The sequence below is a fragment of the Miniopterus schreibersii genome, assembly GCF_964146895.1.
Source record: "Miniopterus schreibersii genome assembly, chromosome: 4".
Lineage (NCBI taxonomy): Eukaryota > Metazoa > Chordata > Mammalia > Chiroptera > Miniopteridae > Miniopterus > Miniopterus schreibersii.
The window spans coordinates 74,495,949-74,513,545 of NC_138105.1; the positions used below are offsets into that span (position 1 = coordinate 74,495,949).

The 17,597-nt window shown below is 51.9% G+C and overlaps 1 protein-coding gene across 5 annotated transcripts; it reads right to left on the reverse strand.

Moving 5' to 3' along the window:
* Positions 1-819: 819 nt before the first annotated feature.
* On the reverse strand, positions 820-13,208 carry TMEM161A (transmembrane protein 161A). 5 transcript variants are annotated; one of them, XM_081137292.1, is made up of 12 exons: positions 13,122-13,208; positions 10,003-10,106; positions 9,307-9,387; positions 8,895-8,992; positions 8,595-8,751; positions 7,498-7,649; positions 2,778-2,838; positions 2,555-2,698; positions 2,340-2,453; positions 2,004-2,178; positions 1,793-1,889; positions 820-1,637 (listed from the first exon to the last, which is right to left on the reverse strand). In XM_081137292.1, the coding sequence occupies exons 1-12, from the start codon at positions 13,122-13,124 to the stop codon at positions 1,384-1,386; spliced, it is 1,440 nt and encodes a 479-aa protein (XP_080993418.1). In that variant the 5' UTR covers positions 13,125-13,208; the 3' UTR covers positions 820-1,383. The 5 variants fall into 5 exon arrangements, with proteins under 5 accessions (XP_080993418.1, XP_080993417.1, XP_080993416.1 ...); XM_081137291.1 differs by lacking the exon at positions 13,122-13,208 and adding an exon at positions 10,299-10,416; XM_081137290.1 differs by having other exon boundaries at positions 1,793-2,178; positions 13,122-13,207.
* Positions 13,209-17,597: the final 4,389 nt, after the last annotated feature.

Genomic DNA, 17,597 nt, shown 5'->3' on the forward strand with positions numbered 1-17,597 from the left:
TGGTGCCAGTGTCATTAGGACTTTCTGCTTGGACCAGCTAGATTCTCAAGAGGTGTTCAGTCTCATGCATGGAAGGTTCTGGAATCTGCAGGCAGGGTGAGGGATGGCGGCCCTCTCCATTTAGCATTCATTATGTGTAGTCACCTAATCCTGCTTGCCACCACATTGCCTATCAACTCTGGCTTCCCTCCTGGCTGTGCAGTGGCATCATGGGAGGAAAACAAGCACCTGAGAACTTTCCAAACTTTCCTAGCCAGCAGCCTGTGTGTCTCACCCCCATCTTCAGCCTGGCCTATCGAGACCTGGTGTGGCCAGAGCCTCTGGAAGGTTCTACGGGTAAATTCAGCTGTTTCCTGGGCTTCGGGTTTGGCATCATGGGCTTGGCAGTCAATTGTGGTTCTTCCCTTAACTCCACCTTCTGGAGCATACTGCAGCCTCTGTACTTTTACTGGGGATTTGAGAAGGATCAAAACTGGACGGTGCAGCCCGGCCGGGCGTGGCTGTGACTGAGCATCGACCTAGGATCCAGGAGATCGAGGTTCGATTCCCCGTCAGGGCACACGCTCGGGTTGCGGGCTCGGGTGTGCGGGAGGCAGCCGATAATGACGACTCTCTCATCATTGCTGTTTCTCTCTCTCCCTTCCTCTCTGAAATCAATAAAGATATATTTTAAAAAACACCAAAAAAACAAACCTGGATGCTGCACTTAGTTTGCCTCAACCCAGATTTTAACCCTTGTTTTTAATATACTTTTCATGTTTATCCACATAACAAAAGCATAAGATGCTACCTGATTCATAAGTCATTGAATAAAGCCTATTAAGGTCATTAAAATTTAGTCAGTTGACTTTTGGATTTTTAGCCACGTGTATGTTATTATACATACATGCATCCATACTGGGTTCCCACCGTGGACACAAAAATTCCGGAGTCAGAGAAGACCCTCATCCTCTTTCCCCTGGGTCACCATGGCCTCAACAATGTGCCCATTTGCCTGTGTATGACCTTTCTAGGAAAGCAGTCCCATGTACCTGTGGCAGAGGGCAGTAGCCACTGTGGCCTAGCCCAGAACCATGGGCCCCTCCACCTCTCTCTCCCTCCATCTCCCTTCTGATTCTCTTTTTGTAAAAAGCCACCCCTGTTATTGCTCTGCTGTCAAACCTGATGTGCACATGCAATCCAAGAACAACGACTGTGGGACTCTCTGCCACCAGCCTTGGGAGATAGTTTTGAGGCAGAAGCACAGGGTCCAAAGGGGGCCCAGGCAGGCACTGCAGTGAAGGGTTGAGCACAGCAGGGACGCCCAGGCCCCGCTCGCACCTGGGGATACTGAGGCACACACAGAGGAGGCGGCCATGGGGCTCCAGGAGTCTCTTCAGGTGGCTAGGAGCCTGCCAGGTGCTGGTGGAAGTAGAGGCCAAAGAGGCTGGAAAGCAGCTGGCAGGCAGCAGTCCACCAGATGAGGAAGGCCAGGATGCCACGGAGGAAGAGGGGTGTGAGCAGGCCACCGAGGGCCCCAGTGATCCGGGCCACTGCCTGCTGGGCCTCATCCCCCTTGGGGCCCAGTGGGCCATCTTGGGCTGCTTCTAGTACTGGGGATAGCGGGAGGGCCGGGCCCAGGCCCCAAGAGTAGCCACCTGTAAGAGAGTAGAGAGAGGGATGGTGTAAGGAGGGGGGAAAATGGGGGGGAAGGGGAGCAGGAGAATGAGCAGCGGGAGGGAGGGGGGCCGAGGCCAGGGCTGCCTCAGGGACCCCCAGCCCACCCTCACCCCATGAGGCAGCTTCCTCTCACCCAGCGTCTTGAGCAGAAGCGTGCAATTGAGGGTGAGGATGAGCGGCGTCAGGTACTGCAGGCTCACCACCGTCAGGTAACAGTAGACCCGTACCACCTGGTGAGCAGGTAGCAGGGGCAGGTGACCTTCTGGGCTCCAGCTGACCCCATGCTTGGAAGGACTGGAAGGCCTGCCCTGCACCCCAAGTTCCCCCCTGACAGGCACCCGTACCCGCCGCTGGATCTCGCAGGCCTCAATGCGGCCGGCCTCCCGCCTCAGCTGCTCCACGCGGGCTTTGGCCAGGCATAGGTAGGCCTGCAGATGGGGCCGCGTTACCGCCAGCCGCAGCAGGCACAGTGCCACCAGCACCCAGAGGCGCAGTGAGTCAAAGGCTGAGTCCGACAGCCTGCACAGAAGATGGTGAGGGGGCTAGTGAGGCCCCCTTCTGCCCCAGGATCTTTCCCCAGGACCCACAGCTCTCTCATGGCTCCTCCCTGAGCTTCAGAGACTGGAGTACACAGAGGGGTCCCCCAGCTGCCCTCCCTCCTGGCCCACCCCCATACACACAGGAAGAAGGTTGTGCCCCCAAAAGGCGCCTGGTGCAGGAAGTCCCGTGCAATGGGCTTGGTCCAGAACCACAGGATGAACAGGGGGGACAGGAAGCTGGTGTGCAGGAGAAACCTGGGTGCAAGGATGCAGCGGGGTGAGGCCGAGGCATCTACCACCCCCCATCCTCTCCCCTAGGTTCCCTAACCTCCCACCCACCAAGTGCCCCACGTAACTGCAGCATGGGCCTGTCTTCTGACATGGTCAGTGCATCTCGGTGGGTCTGGGCCAGCCGCAGACCTGGGAAGGTGAGGAAGGCACCCAGCATGGAGCCTAGGATCGAAAGCCCCACACGGATGACCAGCTTGACCAGAGGAAGCCTGGGAAGAAAAGGCAGGTCAGGGAACCCCACAGCCTCACAGCCTGCCCCTGCCCCCTGGCTCCCTTCCCAGCACTCACATCCAGTCCCAGCCCTGCGTCTTTAGAAGTGGCTCCAAGTTCTGGGTCATACTGGCCAGGCCTGGGGAAGATAAGGAGAAAGGTAGGGATACACCCCTGGGGCCTCAGAGCCTACTCTGCCCGCCTCCCAGATGTCATTTGCTCCTCAGATAGGAACGCACCAGTGGCATCCAGGCCCCATGCCAGGCATGAGGACCACTTAGTGCTCTAATGACGAGTGGCTCTTTCTAAAGAATAGGAGAATGGCCCTGGCCGGGTGTCTCGGTTGGTTGGAGCATCGTCCGGTACACCAGAAGGTTGCGGGTTCAATGCCCAGTCAGGGCACATACCTAGGTTGTGGGTTCAATCCCTGGTCAGGGCACATATGGGAGGCAACCAATCAGTGTTTCTTTCTCACATCAATGTTTCTCTCTCTCTAAACAGGAGATTGTGCCAGGCAGACCCTTGATTTGGACTGGGGGGCATGGGAAAGGGAGCACAGAATATGAGCTTCCAGGACTGCACCAGGAATCAGGGACATGAATGGCTCCCACAGGAGAAAACCAAAGTCCTGGAAAGAACCCTCAGATTTTCCACAACATAAAAGCAAGTAAATATGAATGCACAACCAAAATCACCAAACACACAAGGAAACAAATCACCATAAAGGAGAATCAGCAGAAAAACACAAAAGACCAGTTTAGACCCCAGGGACTTCAGAAATTGGTGTTATCAGTTTTGTATGAAATGACTGAAGAAAATAAAAGCTGGAATCACAGAACAGGTGACACAAGACTACCTCAGATGATCAGGTAGATTTGCAGAGAAACCAATGAAACTTTTCCAAAGGGAAAATATAATTACTGAAAGAGCCAAGGAGGAATTCATGAATTGGATCTGAAGACATCACTCAAATTCCAACTCAGAAACACAAGAAGGTGGGGAATATGAAGGGAGGTGAAGAGAAAGGAGAACAGAATAGAAAGTCCAGCATAAGTCAAGTCAGATCTCCAAAAGGAGAGAGAAGGAGGGAGGGAGAGGGAGAGGGAGATAGGAGAAGGGGGAGAGAGAGAAAGAGAGAGAGAGAGAGAGAGAAAACAAATGATATTACAAGAGAATGATTGAGAAGTCTGCAGAATGGATGCCGCACACAAAGGACATCAAGCCAGATAAATACAAAGAAATCCATACCTAGACATACTGGTGAAATTGTAGAGTACCAAAATCAAAGAAATTGCAAAGCAGCCAGGGAGTTAAAACGGATCACCTATAAAGGACAGACAATTAGGCTGGCAGCCAATGTCAAAAATAACAACAGAAAAGGAACAAATATAGCCCAGCCAGCGTGGCTCAGCGGTTGAGCATCGACCTAGGATCCAGGAGATCATGATTCGATTCCCGGTCAGGGCACATGCCCGGGTCGCAGGCTCGATCCCCAGTCAGGGGCGTGCAGGAGGCAGCCGATCAGTGACTCTCTCATCATTGATGTTTCTCTCTCTCTCTATCCCTCTCCTTTCCTCTCTATGAAGTCAATAAAGATATATTAAAACAAAAACAAAAAAACTAACAATGCATTTGTTTAGCAAGGTTATTTCATGGAAAAAACTCAATGTGATCCCTACTCATAACACATATGTCACCTCACAGGTTTAAGGGCTTGATGAAACTTGAAATGCTCTGGAAGAACACGTAAAATGTCTTTGTGATCATAGGGAAGGGAAGGGAATCTCTCCAAGACAAAAATCAACTGAAATAACAAACCTCTTTTTGTTCATCAAAAGACACCAGGAGTGGGCACTTCCCTCGCACAGAAGAGCTGATAGAAACTCCTGGTTTCCAGCAGACCCAACCAGCCTGCCTTAGAGGCACCCCCATCCCCCCACCCCAGCCAAGGACAGGGAAATAGTCAGGGCACACACCCTCCTCTGGCCTTAGGGTCTGGTGCTGCTGAAAAGCTGACCTAGGAGCTCAGCTTGGCCCCTCCTGTGGGCAGACAAGCCCAGTAAAAGCAGCCACAAGCCGTGCGTGGATTGCTTAAAGCTTCAAACAGGATGCTGAGGGCCAAACATGGACAGCTTCTGACATTGGCTGTCACAAAAATACATCCCGGGAGGCCTGAAAGCAGCATACAAAACACTTAGCCTCAGACAACGTAAGAGCAAGATCCAAAGGGAAATCCTAGCAGGCACTAAAATCTGCTGACAAGAACTCTACTTGGTAGGGATTTTTTTTAGTCTTTTTTTTAAAAAAATTTCTTTTTTATTGCTGTGGTATTATTACTGTTACTATTGTCTCCTCTTTTCTCTCGCTTCTTTCATATCTCTTATTTGCCTCCTTCCTTTTCTTACTCTCTCTACATTTCTTTTTCTTCTCTTCTTTCTCTTTACCTTTTCATAATTTTTTTCTTTCTATTCCTTGTCTTCTTTACCGTTTTCCTTTTCAGATTCTTTACTCTTATTTTTCTCTCTCCCCTCTTTCCTCTTCAGAATTTTTTTCTGCCCCTTTTATCTTCTAGCATTCGTTTTTTTATTATTTTATTAGTAGTATTAATATCTTTTTCTTCCTTTTTCTATTATTCTTGTTCTCATTTCTCTTTCCTAATTCTCTTTTCTCTTGTGGTTGCTTCTGCCGTTTATGCTTTGGTTTGTTTCCTGTGTGTTTTGTGCTGTTTTGCCCAGTCAGCACCTGTACAACAACTCCCGTGACCTGGGTGGGGGTGAGCCTCAGGGCCAGCCTGAGAGGAGATCCGCCCGCAAACAGAAAGACAACGATCAAGACCCGATTACAACAGGAGAGTCCAAAAACCCCCGAAAGGGTCACTCCTAGAGCACCCAGCTCAGGAATTCAAGGAGGCCACACCTGGGCCCCATAAGACACTTACTACAAAAGGCCACCCCGCGAAGACTGGGAGCCATAGCAGATACATCTCATACAAAGAAACAAACACAAAGAGACAACTAAAATGGGGAGACAAAGAAACCACCCCTACATTAAAGAAAAAGAGGAATCTCCACAAAAAAGGCCTATAAGAGATGGAGGTAAGTGATTTATCAGACAGAGTTCAGAGTAGTGGTTATAAAGATGCTCGAGAAACTTAGTGAGAACTGCAAGAAACAGTGGGAACTACATCAACATGAAAAACGATGTAGAAACTATGGGTAAGAACCAGGTGGGAATTAAGAATACCACGCTGACATAGGAATACACAGGCAGGCCCTGGCCGACGTGGCTCAGTTACTCGAGCATTGACCCTTGCACCAAGAGGTCACTGGTTTGATACCCGGTCAGGACATATGCCTCGGTTGTAGGCTCGATAGAAGGGGGGAAAGGGGACATCTGTAATACCCTCAGCAATAAAAATAAATTAACTTTTTTTAAAAAGTGGTAATGGGCCCTGGCCAGGTAGCTCAGTTGGTTAGAGCGTCGTCCCGATACATCAAGGTTGCGGGTTCAATCCCCAGTCAGGGTACATACAAGAATCAACCAATGAATGCACAAATAAGTGGAACAACACATTGATGTTTCTCTCTCTCTCTCTAAAAGTCAATAAATAGCCCTAGCCAGTTTGGCTCAGTGGTTAGAGTGCTGGCCCGGGACTGAAGGGTCTCAAGTTCAATTCCAGCCAAGGGCACATACCTCCACATACCTCGGTTTCAGGTTCAATCCCCAGCCCCGATTGGGGCTCGTGTGGGAGGTAACCAATTGATGTGTCTCTCTCACATCAATGTCTCTGTCTGTCTGTCTGTCTCTCTCTCTCCCTTCTACTCTCTCTGAAAAGCAATGGAAAAAAATGCCCTCGGGTAAGGATAAGTAAATAAATAAATAAATAAAATAAAAATCAATAAATAGAAATTTTTTTTTTAAAGTAGTAATGGCCTAGCCAATGTGGGTCAGTGGTTGAATGTGGACCAAGAAATTGCCGTTCAATTCCTGGTCAGGGCGCATGCCTGGGTTGTGGGCTCAATCCCCAGCAGGGGGCATGCAAGAGGAAGCTGATCCACATCTCTCTCTCTCCTCTCTCTCTCCCCCTCTCTTCCTCCCTCCCATTCTCTCTAAAAATCAATGGAAAAAATATGCTCGGGTGAGGAGTAATAAAAAAGTAGTAATGCGCCCTGGCCAGTGTTTCTCAGCGGTTAGAGTGTCAGCCCACGCACCAAAGGGTCAAGGGGTTCGATTCCCAGTCAAGGGCGCACACCTTGGTTGCAGGTTCGATCCTCAGCCCCAGGGGCGTGTGCAGGAGGCAACCAACAGATGTGCCTCTCTCACAGTGATGTTTCTTTTTCTCCCCCGCCCACCCCCCCACCTCCCTCCCTTTCACTCTTTCTGTGAATGAGGAAAAGCAGCATTTAGGCTTCCTCTGGAGATAAGAACCACTGTGAAAGGGTAATTTCCACTCTTGTATTTTATAGATTTTGTACCATTACCCATTTCCTTCCAAAAATTAAACAAAAATAGGTAAATATTAAATTACTGTCGCTGCTCGGTAGAGGACAGACTGGAGGGGAACAGAAATGCCCATGTGAAGAGCTACAGCCACAGGCGTCTGTCAGTGAGATAAGATGTTCTCTCATCCCCAAAGCCCAAGGGGCACCAAGGGTGGCGGAAATCCATAGACTGTCTGGCCCCAGGAGTCCCCTCTCCCATCTTCAATGTGCAGGTAGATTAAGCCATTTAAACCCCACACTTGTCAGCTTACAGGAGGGAGGGACAGGTGTCCACCCCACGCCCCTGATGCATGTACCTGGCTCCAGGCCTAGCTCCAGGGTCTCCTCTGGCACCACCTGCACCAGCATGGCAAGAAGCAGGAAGAGGAAGGCAAAGGTGAGGCAGACAGAGCGCTCACCCCCCTCCTCGGCGCTGAAGTACAGACGAGTCACTGTCAGAAACACCTTGCTGGGGGCAGAGTTAAGGAGGCCTCCACCTGTGATGCCCCTGCCCACTCTACCAGCCCCAGCCAGTGACACCCCAAATCCAGAGCACAAACACCAGGTTTGGGCTTGGGCTCCTGGGAGCAGGAGAGTGGCCAAAGAGAACAGTGAGCCAATAAACAAGCCCAGGACACAAGGCAAGAATGCCGGTCACCCCTGTGTCAGCAGTGTGGGGTCTTAAGCATGGCAGGTACACCTGGGCTGGGCCTCCAGCTTGGCTTATCACACACTGTGTGGCCAGTTAGAAATGGCACCAAGTCAGTCTCTCCAGGAGATCCTGCCTCCCTTACTCACCCAGCTTTCCAGCTATATCCATAGCAGGTTCCTTTGAGAAGTTAGCAGATGCAAAGGCTGTATCTCCAATCTGCCCTGAAGAGACCTCAGGGCTTTTAGGAACAGTGTGGACCCCAAGATGGGCTTTCCTTCTTCCCAAGCCCACTGCACAAGGACATTTTCTTCTCCTTGGGCCCCTAAAGTCACAGGTTCACCTCAGCGTTCTGTGCAGCTTAATAACAAAATTTGAAAAGGGGGCATCTCCTTCCCAGCCCCTGCATCTGAGCGGGCCTGGTGACTTGCTTTGACTGAAAGGGTGGACAGGGTTAGGGTGGGCCGGCTTCGGCAAGGCCTCAGGAGGCCTGCAGCGCCCCGTCTTCCTTGCTGCCTTTCTGCGGCTACAGTGTGGGAACCTGGCCTAGCCTGCTAGAAGGGGGACCCTGGGAGCAGAGATGAGGCCACCCAGCTGAGCCTGGCCCAGGAGAGCAAATGAAATAGGGACTGCTTTACTCCACTGAATTTTGGGGAGGTGTGTGTCACAGCAGTCCACAACCAATTACCAATTTAGGGGAGACAGGAAGCCTCAGTCAGGTTCCCACATGCCTCCCACCTGCCCTACCCAGAGCTGGAAGGATACATGGAGAAGGCAATGGTAAGCAGACACCAAAACACAGCAATGTTTGTCTCCCTGGCTGGGCCCAGAACATAATAGTAGGCCTCTGTGAAGAGGTACACGCCACCCGAGTACACAGCAAAGTCCACGAACCACTGGTATTCCAGGAAGAAGCGCAGGACTGTGGGACACAGTGCTCAGCTGGGGCTGCCTGCCCAGGGCCTTCCCCCAACCCTGCCCACCCAGGGTCTCCCCCTACCCACCCACCCACCCTGCCAGGGTATGGGCAAAGTGAGGGGAACTGGGGACCCACTGGACTGTTACCAAGGGCATCCACGGCAGTGAGGGGACAGGTCTCCAGCTGGAAAGGGGCATCTCGGGGGACACACAAAGTCTTCTCTTCACTGTAGCCATTGGCCCACCTGGAGAGGGGGGAGGTGGTTAGAGCAGCACCCTCTGCTTTTCCCTTCCCAGTCTAGCCTACCTCTCCCTATGACAGCCTGGGAGGCTGAGTGCCACAGAGAGCACAGGAACTGGCCTGGGAGGTGCCTTCTCCCCCAGTTTTGGTGTCCAGGTTGCAGGCACCACCCACCCACGGGGCTGGCCCACAGCAAACTTCCAAGCATTCAAAGCCGACTGAAGGCAGCCCAGGCATGACAATAAAAATCATTCAGCCTGGGGTGTCCCTGATTCTCCTGTGCCCCTCAGCTTTCCCTAAGGTTGGGGGCTCACTCACCTCTCCCTCCTGCCTCTGGGCCTCTGCTTCCCTGCCAGGGCCCGAAGCTCTTCCTCGGAAGGGTGCTTGTATCGGAAGAGACTGAGAGCAAAGACAGGCAGGCAGTCAGGAAAGCTCGGGATTAGGGGGTAGGGACTGCAATGTCAAGACAGTGAACCCTAAAACCAGGTACTAGAGTCAGAGGGAGGGCTGGGCCCTAGAACACCTGGTGATAGAAGGAGCAGGGACCATCGAAGGCCAAGGGAAGACATGGGAGGTGGGCTATGGCAGCGCAGCGGGGTCATGGACGCCCCTGGATCTGCTGACTAACTCTCCTAGCAAAGCAGGTGTGCACACTGTCCTAAGGAGAGAATGCAGTTTCCACCAAATCTCGGGAAGGGTGCCAGACTCAAACAGGGACAAAAAACATTTCAGGAAACATGTACAGTGAAAGTAGAGTGGAAAAGGGGTGAAGTGGGAGAAACAGGTTCTTCGAAGTATGCAGATGGTCTTGTGTGTATATGTGTGTGTACATCTGTCAGAACTGATCCAACTGTGCACTTCCAAAATATGCAGTTTACTGTACATTAACCACATCTCAAAAAAGTTGCTTAAAAATAAAAAACTACCTACAGGGCCTGAGGCAGGACTGGGGGTAGGGCCAGAGCAGTCTAGGCTTCCCCCCTCCCGCCACCTCGGGGAGGTGCTGTGGCTCACCTGCCATTGCAGAGCAGCCAGCGTGCAAAGGAGCAGTGAGGTGCCAGCCTGTGCATGAGAGTGGCAGTGAGCAGGGTCACCACCAGCTGCACTCCGAGGATCGCCTGGGGGAGGGGACATGATAAGCAGTGCCAGCCAGAGAGTAACAAGATCAGTCCCCAGGAACCCAGCTATTTATAGAAATGCAGAGCCAGGTGGGGGAGGGTGGCCTCCCTGGCTCCAGAGGCATCTTGGGGTAGACTGGGGTGAGCTCAAACCCAACCCTGGCAACCCCTGTTGAGCATGGAACCCCACACCTGGCTGCAGAGGATGAAGAACATATGCTGGGGCAGGTAGAGGTTCAGACATGTTCACTTCGTCTTTGCCATGGATTTCAGGTACATGTATTAATCTCCCCAGCCTGGTTTTCCTCATCTGGAAACGAAGTGCTTCCTATTTTGTTTCTTGTACTCTCATGACTGCCTTCTGGACCTACAATGACCTGGTACATTCAGTGAAAGTGGCTCCTCTCCAACCACAGTCCCAGCCTTGGCGCCAACTGTCTCAGGCCAGCTTCTAGCTTCAACATTCACCCTGGTGGCTCTGTCTTAATTTATCCCTGATGGCTCCATCACCCTCTCTCCCTCTATACCTCCCTTTGCCACCAACCTCCTCAGCCGGCCACTACCTGTTTCAGGATAAAACTTAGACATATGAGTGGGATAACTTTTTTTCATTAGGAATTTTCTCACCAAGTTCTACATAACAACCTTTTAAACAGTAATTCATAACACGTTTTCACATACTTATTTTTAAATGTTTTAGGAGAAATACTTTTGGTAATCAGTCTGAAGCTGAAGCTGCCTGAATGTAGTAAATACCGGATCTGCTATCAGTAATTATGTAATTATGTAAAATGTGTGCAGGAGAGTTGCCTACTAGTATTATGGTATTATAATCAACAACTAAAATGAAATAAAGATTATATTAATTATGAAAATTATTCTTTAATCAGGCAAAAATAAGTTAACTTTATTTTTTTAATTTTTTAAACAATATGTTTTTATTGATTTTAAAGAGAGGAAGGGAGAGAGAGAGAGAAACATCAATTGTTCCCTACCTGGGATGGTGGCTGCAACCCAGGCATGTGCCCTGACCAGAAATCGAACCAGCGACCTCTTGGTGCATGGAACAACGCTCAACCACTGAACCACACTGGCCAGGGCAAAAAATAAGCTAGCTTTAAAAGGAAAAGCTCTGGTGGGATAAACAACAGGTCTAGCACTGTAATTGAGAATGACTGCTGAGAAAACCATGATTAAAATAACCAACTCAGAATATTTTCTCTATGCCTGTGACTTGTAAACTGAGACCATAAGTATTTTTTCAGTAATGAGGGTAGGGTGCCTTCTTTTTGATCTCTAAATATCACCGATCTTCTAGCCTCATTGTTTACCCTCCCCCTACAGAGTACAAACTGGCCAGCAGAAACTAATGACCACGGCATTGTCAAGGCCCAGAGGGCCAGGCTTTCCCACTCATCCTTCCTCCCAGGGCCTCTTCTCCTTTCCCCTGGGGACTCCCAGTGCCTCCCACCAACACTCTCCAAACTTCCAAGCCTCTGGGTGCCCTTGTTTGCTTTTCTCTCCGCTCTGCAGGCCTCTCTCCTATGGCCCCATCCTCTGCCAGGGTTCTAACCATTGATCTGACCCAGCATGTCCCCAACAGAGCAGTACCTCCAGCCTGGACCTCTTTGCCAAGCTCACAGACCTGGGCTTCCCAGGCCCTTTCCAGGAGCCCAGCACACACCCCTCACTGATGAGGACACAGCATTCAGCTCCTCCAGGGGGTCCCAGCCCCTTACCAGTCTCACAGTCAACATGCGACTCCGCTCCACAGCTTGCAAGGCGTGGCAGGGCCAGCTCAAGACCGCCACACCTCACTGCCTGGCTCTCTCTCCCACCCTCCTTGCGTCCTCCAGACCCCGGGGCTCTCTGTCACTGATCCCATTATTCCCCTGCACACACACACACCTCCCAGTGAGGAGCCCAGGGTTCAAACTGTGGTCCCAGCACTTAGGACAGGAAGGAAGAACGGGGGGAGGGGGGGTAAGAAAGAGAGAAGGAAGGCATGTGTCCTCCATCTAAGGGTCCTCCACCTAAGGCCTCCAGGTCTGTCCAGGATGTTTCTTATGCCCGGCCCTCAGCAGCATCCTGTCTCCAGGCCCATGCTTGTAGATCTCCAAAGATCTCCTGGAGCCTCCCACCCGCCCATTCCCTCCCTTGCTCAGAGCCTTTCCCTGGATCTTTCCTCCATCCCAGTTCTGAGAGCCCTCCTGTCACCCCCCATAGTATCCTGCACCCAGCCTGGAACGATGCCCACTTTCAGGTATCCCCTCCACCAGAGCTCTCGCTTCAGGCCCACCTCCACCGCCCCTCCTCTGGGACATCCCTCCCCTCTCGCCCACAGCAGGGTCAGGTCGCCTGGGCCCCTCCAGGCTGTTCTCCTTCTGCCCAGTCCGAACCCATAAGGGCTGGGAGGGACGGGGGGTGGGATCCTCGGCCTCGCCAGGCACGAGCCTGGCCCACCAGGTGGGCTGAATTTGAAGAACAAACTCAAATTTTGAATCCAGAGCCGCGTGAGACCTGAGGGTTCCACTCTGCTGGCTCCAACATGGGACTAACGCCGGCCCTGAAGCCACCCAGATCCCCTCGGCTTGGTCCCCTTCTCCCTGGAGCTTCTGCTCATGCCCGGACCCGCAGGCACCGGTCCGCGCTGCCCCCACGCTCCTGCAGGACCCCGACTCCTGAGTGGGCCCCAGCGGGGCCCCGAACGTGCTCGGCTCCTCAGTCCCCTCGGTGGGATCCCAGGCCCCTAGAGGGTATGACTCCCAGAACGCTCAGGGGCTTCCAGTCCCCTAGGCACGACGCGTAACACCACCCCTTCCCCCCGCCCCCCATGGGTCCCACAGCGAGATGCTGACTCCAGAGAGGGACACACGGCACTCGGCGCGATCCGGAGTCTCTTAAAGCCCCCAATCCCCACGAAAGGACCTCCGTCCCTTCGGTGTCTCCCTGGACTCCCACGGCGGGACCCTGAGCCCCTCAGGGCCCCCACCACGCCACAAGACACCCACTTACCATGTCGCTGGCGGGACCCCAGTACGCGGACCCACGAGCCGCAGCTCAGGGCACTTTATGGGAACTCGACCAATCAGAGCCAAAGCCTGGTCTGACAAGCAGCCCGTGCGACCAATCGTCAGGCTTGTGTGCGGAGCACACGCCGAGAGACCAGGGGTCACTGGCGTTGCATGCCGGAAGTTGTAGTTCGAAAATACCCAAGGCGCTCACGCCGCCGGTGAATCAGGACTGTATCAGGGACACCTATGTGACCGCCCGCTCTGGGGCTCAGTCTCCTCACCTGCACCTGTCTCACAGGTCTGCGGCCAATACATTCATTCATCCACTCACTGTCTCTCGCAAGACACTTCTGAGCATGAAACTCCCCTGATCAAGAACATTAAATGGCTCCCTCGGACTAGACACCCAAGTGCTCGGACTAAATTCAGGCCCCTCTGCCTGACTTCAATCCGCCGCCAGTACTGCTGTGCACAGTATAGTACAGCTTGCCACTAGCCACTCTATCTCATACCTCCAGCCTCCGTAAATGCTGTCGTCGGTCTTGGAATGCCTCCTTTCAGTGGCAAAAGTCGTATTCATCTCTATCAGCCAGGACTCCGGCTGTCTCACACACACACACACACACACACGCACACGCACACGCACATGCACACGCACACGCACACGCACACGCACAATCCAACTCAAATGGGCTCCAGCAAAAAAGGAAAAATTTTGGTTCCTGTAACAAAAAACTCAAAAAGTAGGCTCAGCTTCAGGCATGGCTGGATCAAGGACCAAATGTCAGCCTCAGAAATATGATGTTTTCTTTTTTTTTTCTTTTTTCCAATACAAGTGAAAGTTTATTTAGAAAGTCACAGCGGTAGAATAAGTGCCCAGCTGGGCTGCATGGACTTGGGAAACAAGTTACAGAGACAAAAATAGGGCCCTTGGAGCTTAGGGGAGAGAGAGGGCAAAGGTATGTGCCTTGAGGGAAGAAGAGGGGAAAAGGTGTGGGCAGCATGTTCCAGAGAGAGAAAGGGAGACAGAGACAGAGACAGAGAGAGAGAGAGAGAAATATAGAGAGAGAGAGAAAAGAGAGCACAGGAATCTTATGTTTTGCTATTTGTTTCTATGGATGCGTGTCTGTGTGAGTGTGGACATACAGGTGGGTGTTACATGGTCTTTATGGCGCTGGATACCTGTTAGTAGGGTCTGTATAGTTGATTGCCTCATCTCTGTGGGTGATTTTGTCTTTGTGGATGTCTGTTTTCAGGGGATTCTCTCTTTGTGACTTTAGTCCTCTGGACTCAGTGACCCTTTGAAAGAGGATGGATGACAGGGGCAGTGAGGGTCGCTGGGATTTCCCAGGATCTACGTGGGGGTCATGACATACCCCTCAGGGCCTGGGCATACAGATGGGATCCAGGAAAGATGAGATTTGGAAAAGCTGTCAGAAAAGAGAGAACAAGAAAGAAAAGGTGGGGTGTGGGGGGTATTTGCTGCAGGCTCACTGCATGCCATGCTGGGAGTGCCTCATGTACTCCCTCCAGCAGGCCAGGGTGGTGGGACAATTGTCTCCATTTAATTGATAAAAATAATGAGGCGCTGCAAAGCCCAGATCTCTGCTTCTACCTCACCTCTCTCAGGCACTGGGCTCTTGAGCGCAGGTGTAACAGTGTCCCACGTGGTGAATCACAGGCAACTCACACATCCTGGCCTCAGGAGCTCCCAATCTTCTCTCCACCATCTCTCCATCTTCCTGCTGCTTATCCAAAAACCCTGGAGTTGGCCTTGACACCTCTCTCACCCCACACCTAATCTGTCAGCTCCTCCTGATGGCTCCACCTTCCAAGTGTAATCACAGTTCCACCAGCTCTCACTCCCTTCACAGTCTCCACCCATTATCTCTTGTCTAAAGTCTCCTCCTCCCTGGTCTCTGGCTTTCATTCCCCAACCACCCCACCCCCAGTCTATTTTCTCCTGAGCAGCTTGAAGGCACCTGCTAACACTTGAGCCAGACCTTATCCGTCCTCTGCTCACAAATATCCATGTCTTCCAACTCATGTAGAGCAAAACCAGTCTTCTCTTCTACACTGGAAGTTCTCCGTGCTTCATTCTTCAAGTTTTGCTCTCAACATCTCTGTTCTCCACTGGACACTCCTCAGTGTCTGTCCTCTCCATTTCATATTCCATGTGCCCTGATCCTCACTGGATGCTTCCTATGTCTGTTCACACTAATGTCCCATGTTCTCTGACCATCCTGAGGTCCACACTCTCATTCCAAACTGACCTTTTCTCCATGGTGCTCTAAAAAAATGCATCTCTCAGATATCTGACTTTCATCATTGTGTTTGTGCCCAGGCCACAATTCCCACAGTGTTTCCAACCAGTGATGGAGCTCCTGGGGAACTTGGGGCCCTCTGATTGTAACAGTGTCATCATGGTGTCCTTAGCAAGGCTGGCGATAGGACACTTCCATACAACCCTCCCTGCTTCCTTCCCAACAGAGCCACGGGGGCATATCTGGGATCTGGACTCAGAGGTGTTTCTAGAATCCAGTGGCCTGCCCACCTTCCCTTCATGGATTAGGACACCACAGACTGTATATGTATAATCACACACACACACAACACATGACATAGGCTTTTACTGGATCCCCAGGTTGGGAGCCTAAAAACATGAGGGTGGTGCCGTTGAAAGCCAAGATGAATTTTATTTATTTATTACTATTTCTATTTCTATTTTTAAATGTTGAGTGGGGAAGAACAGAATTCAAAGCACATTATTGGGCGCCACCTAATGGCAGATGGCAAAGTGCAGCCTCCGGGGAAATGGGGAAACAGAACCACATACACCTGCCCTGGGGTTCCCCCAGCTTTTGAAAGCAGCACATTTTTAAGAACCCCACTCTGAGCGCTTAGATTGTGGGCACAGAATTCAGAGACTGGCCTGGCTTCTTGCCCACCGAGAGGGTGAGATCCAGAGACTAAGCTTCAGTTTCCCCCAGGGGTCCTGTGTCTGGTTGTGTGGGGAGCTGTGACTGGGACACTATAGGGGCCACCAGGTAGGAAGTTTATACACCCTTCTGTAGATGGCCAGGGTTCTTGCAACCTGAAGGAAGGGATCCCCAGAAAGGTAACCCAGTGGAGAATTTGCACCCTTAGGGTGACCACCATGACCATGCTTATAGTGCTGCTAGAGGAGGTTGTATGTGCAGCCAGGATCCCTAAGTTCACTGTCATAGGCTGGAGTGGTGGCAGTGGTCACCCCTCCTCTGAGGGTGGATGGGGGCACAAGGGAGCAGGTGGAAAGGATTTAGGACCTGAATCTAAGTTGGATGAGAGTATTCCCCAGCCTAACTTGGGCACCCTACAGAGGCCTTGAGTTCACCCCACACCCCCTGCATTCTCTGCAGGCCTCCCAGTACAGGTGGGGAGGTCCCCTAATATCCTCATCAGAGCCATTCAGGGTTCCTGGTGGCTTTACCCCCAAACACATCTCCTTCCTAACCCTTCAGCCTCTTGCTGCTACTGCCCGTGGCCCTCCACTGCGCCCCCCTGCCACAGAAGCCCTGAGGAGGGAAGTTTCGATAATGCCATGCTCCTCCCCTGGAAACTGGGGCCCCAAAGCCCCTACTTTACTCGAGTGTCAAGTACTGTGAAGAGCCATGGAGGACAAACCCTAGCATGTGGGTAGCAGGGTGCTCTATACATGGCCACTTAGAATGCCCCCACCTCACATAAATGTCTGTCACTATACATATTCTCCCTCTCCCCCACCCCTGGAAGGAGTCAGCCCTAAGTCTTGGTGACTACAGGAGAAGAGGAGGTGCTAACTTCCAGGGCCTGGGACTGACTTTGAAGCCTGTTATGTACATGCTTCCCCTCTGCATCCACCATCTGTGACTGTGTGCGCTAATGGTGGGATGCAAGGCATTGGATTTTACTAGAAAAGCACCTCTGTGGGGCGCTGGCATGACAAGAGGGGATAAGAGTCTTCAACAGCCAAGCTGCACCAATCAGCTTTGGATCTTTGTAAAATGGGACAGGGGAAACAAATCTTTTAAGTGCTGATGCCAATACTCTGTGTTCTCCACATTCCCTTTCAAATTGGTGATCTGCATTCAACAAACCCTAGCTTAACTTAGCAGTCGGAGCCACTTCTCGGCTTGGGGCAGTGCAGAGGCCTTCCTGGAGGAGAGGGCATGGAGTTGGGCCTTGGAAGGTAGGAAGCAGTCTTTTAAAAAAAAGGTGAGTTTGGGGTTGAGGGAGGTGGTTCCAGAGGGAGGATCAGCATGGTCCTGGGGAACTGCAAGTGTTTCTAGGGGGCTCAGAGCAGGGGATAGTGTGGGGGACACGAGCAGAGTGGGTGGGGGCAGCTGAGGAGCTATGAAGGTCAGGAGTCAGATCTGACTGTCATATCTGAGGCCCTGGCCCAGTCGCTGAGTTGGTTAGAGCATCATCCTGATATGCCAAGGTTGCAGGTTCAATCCCT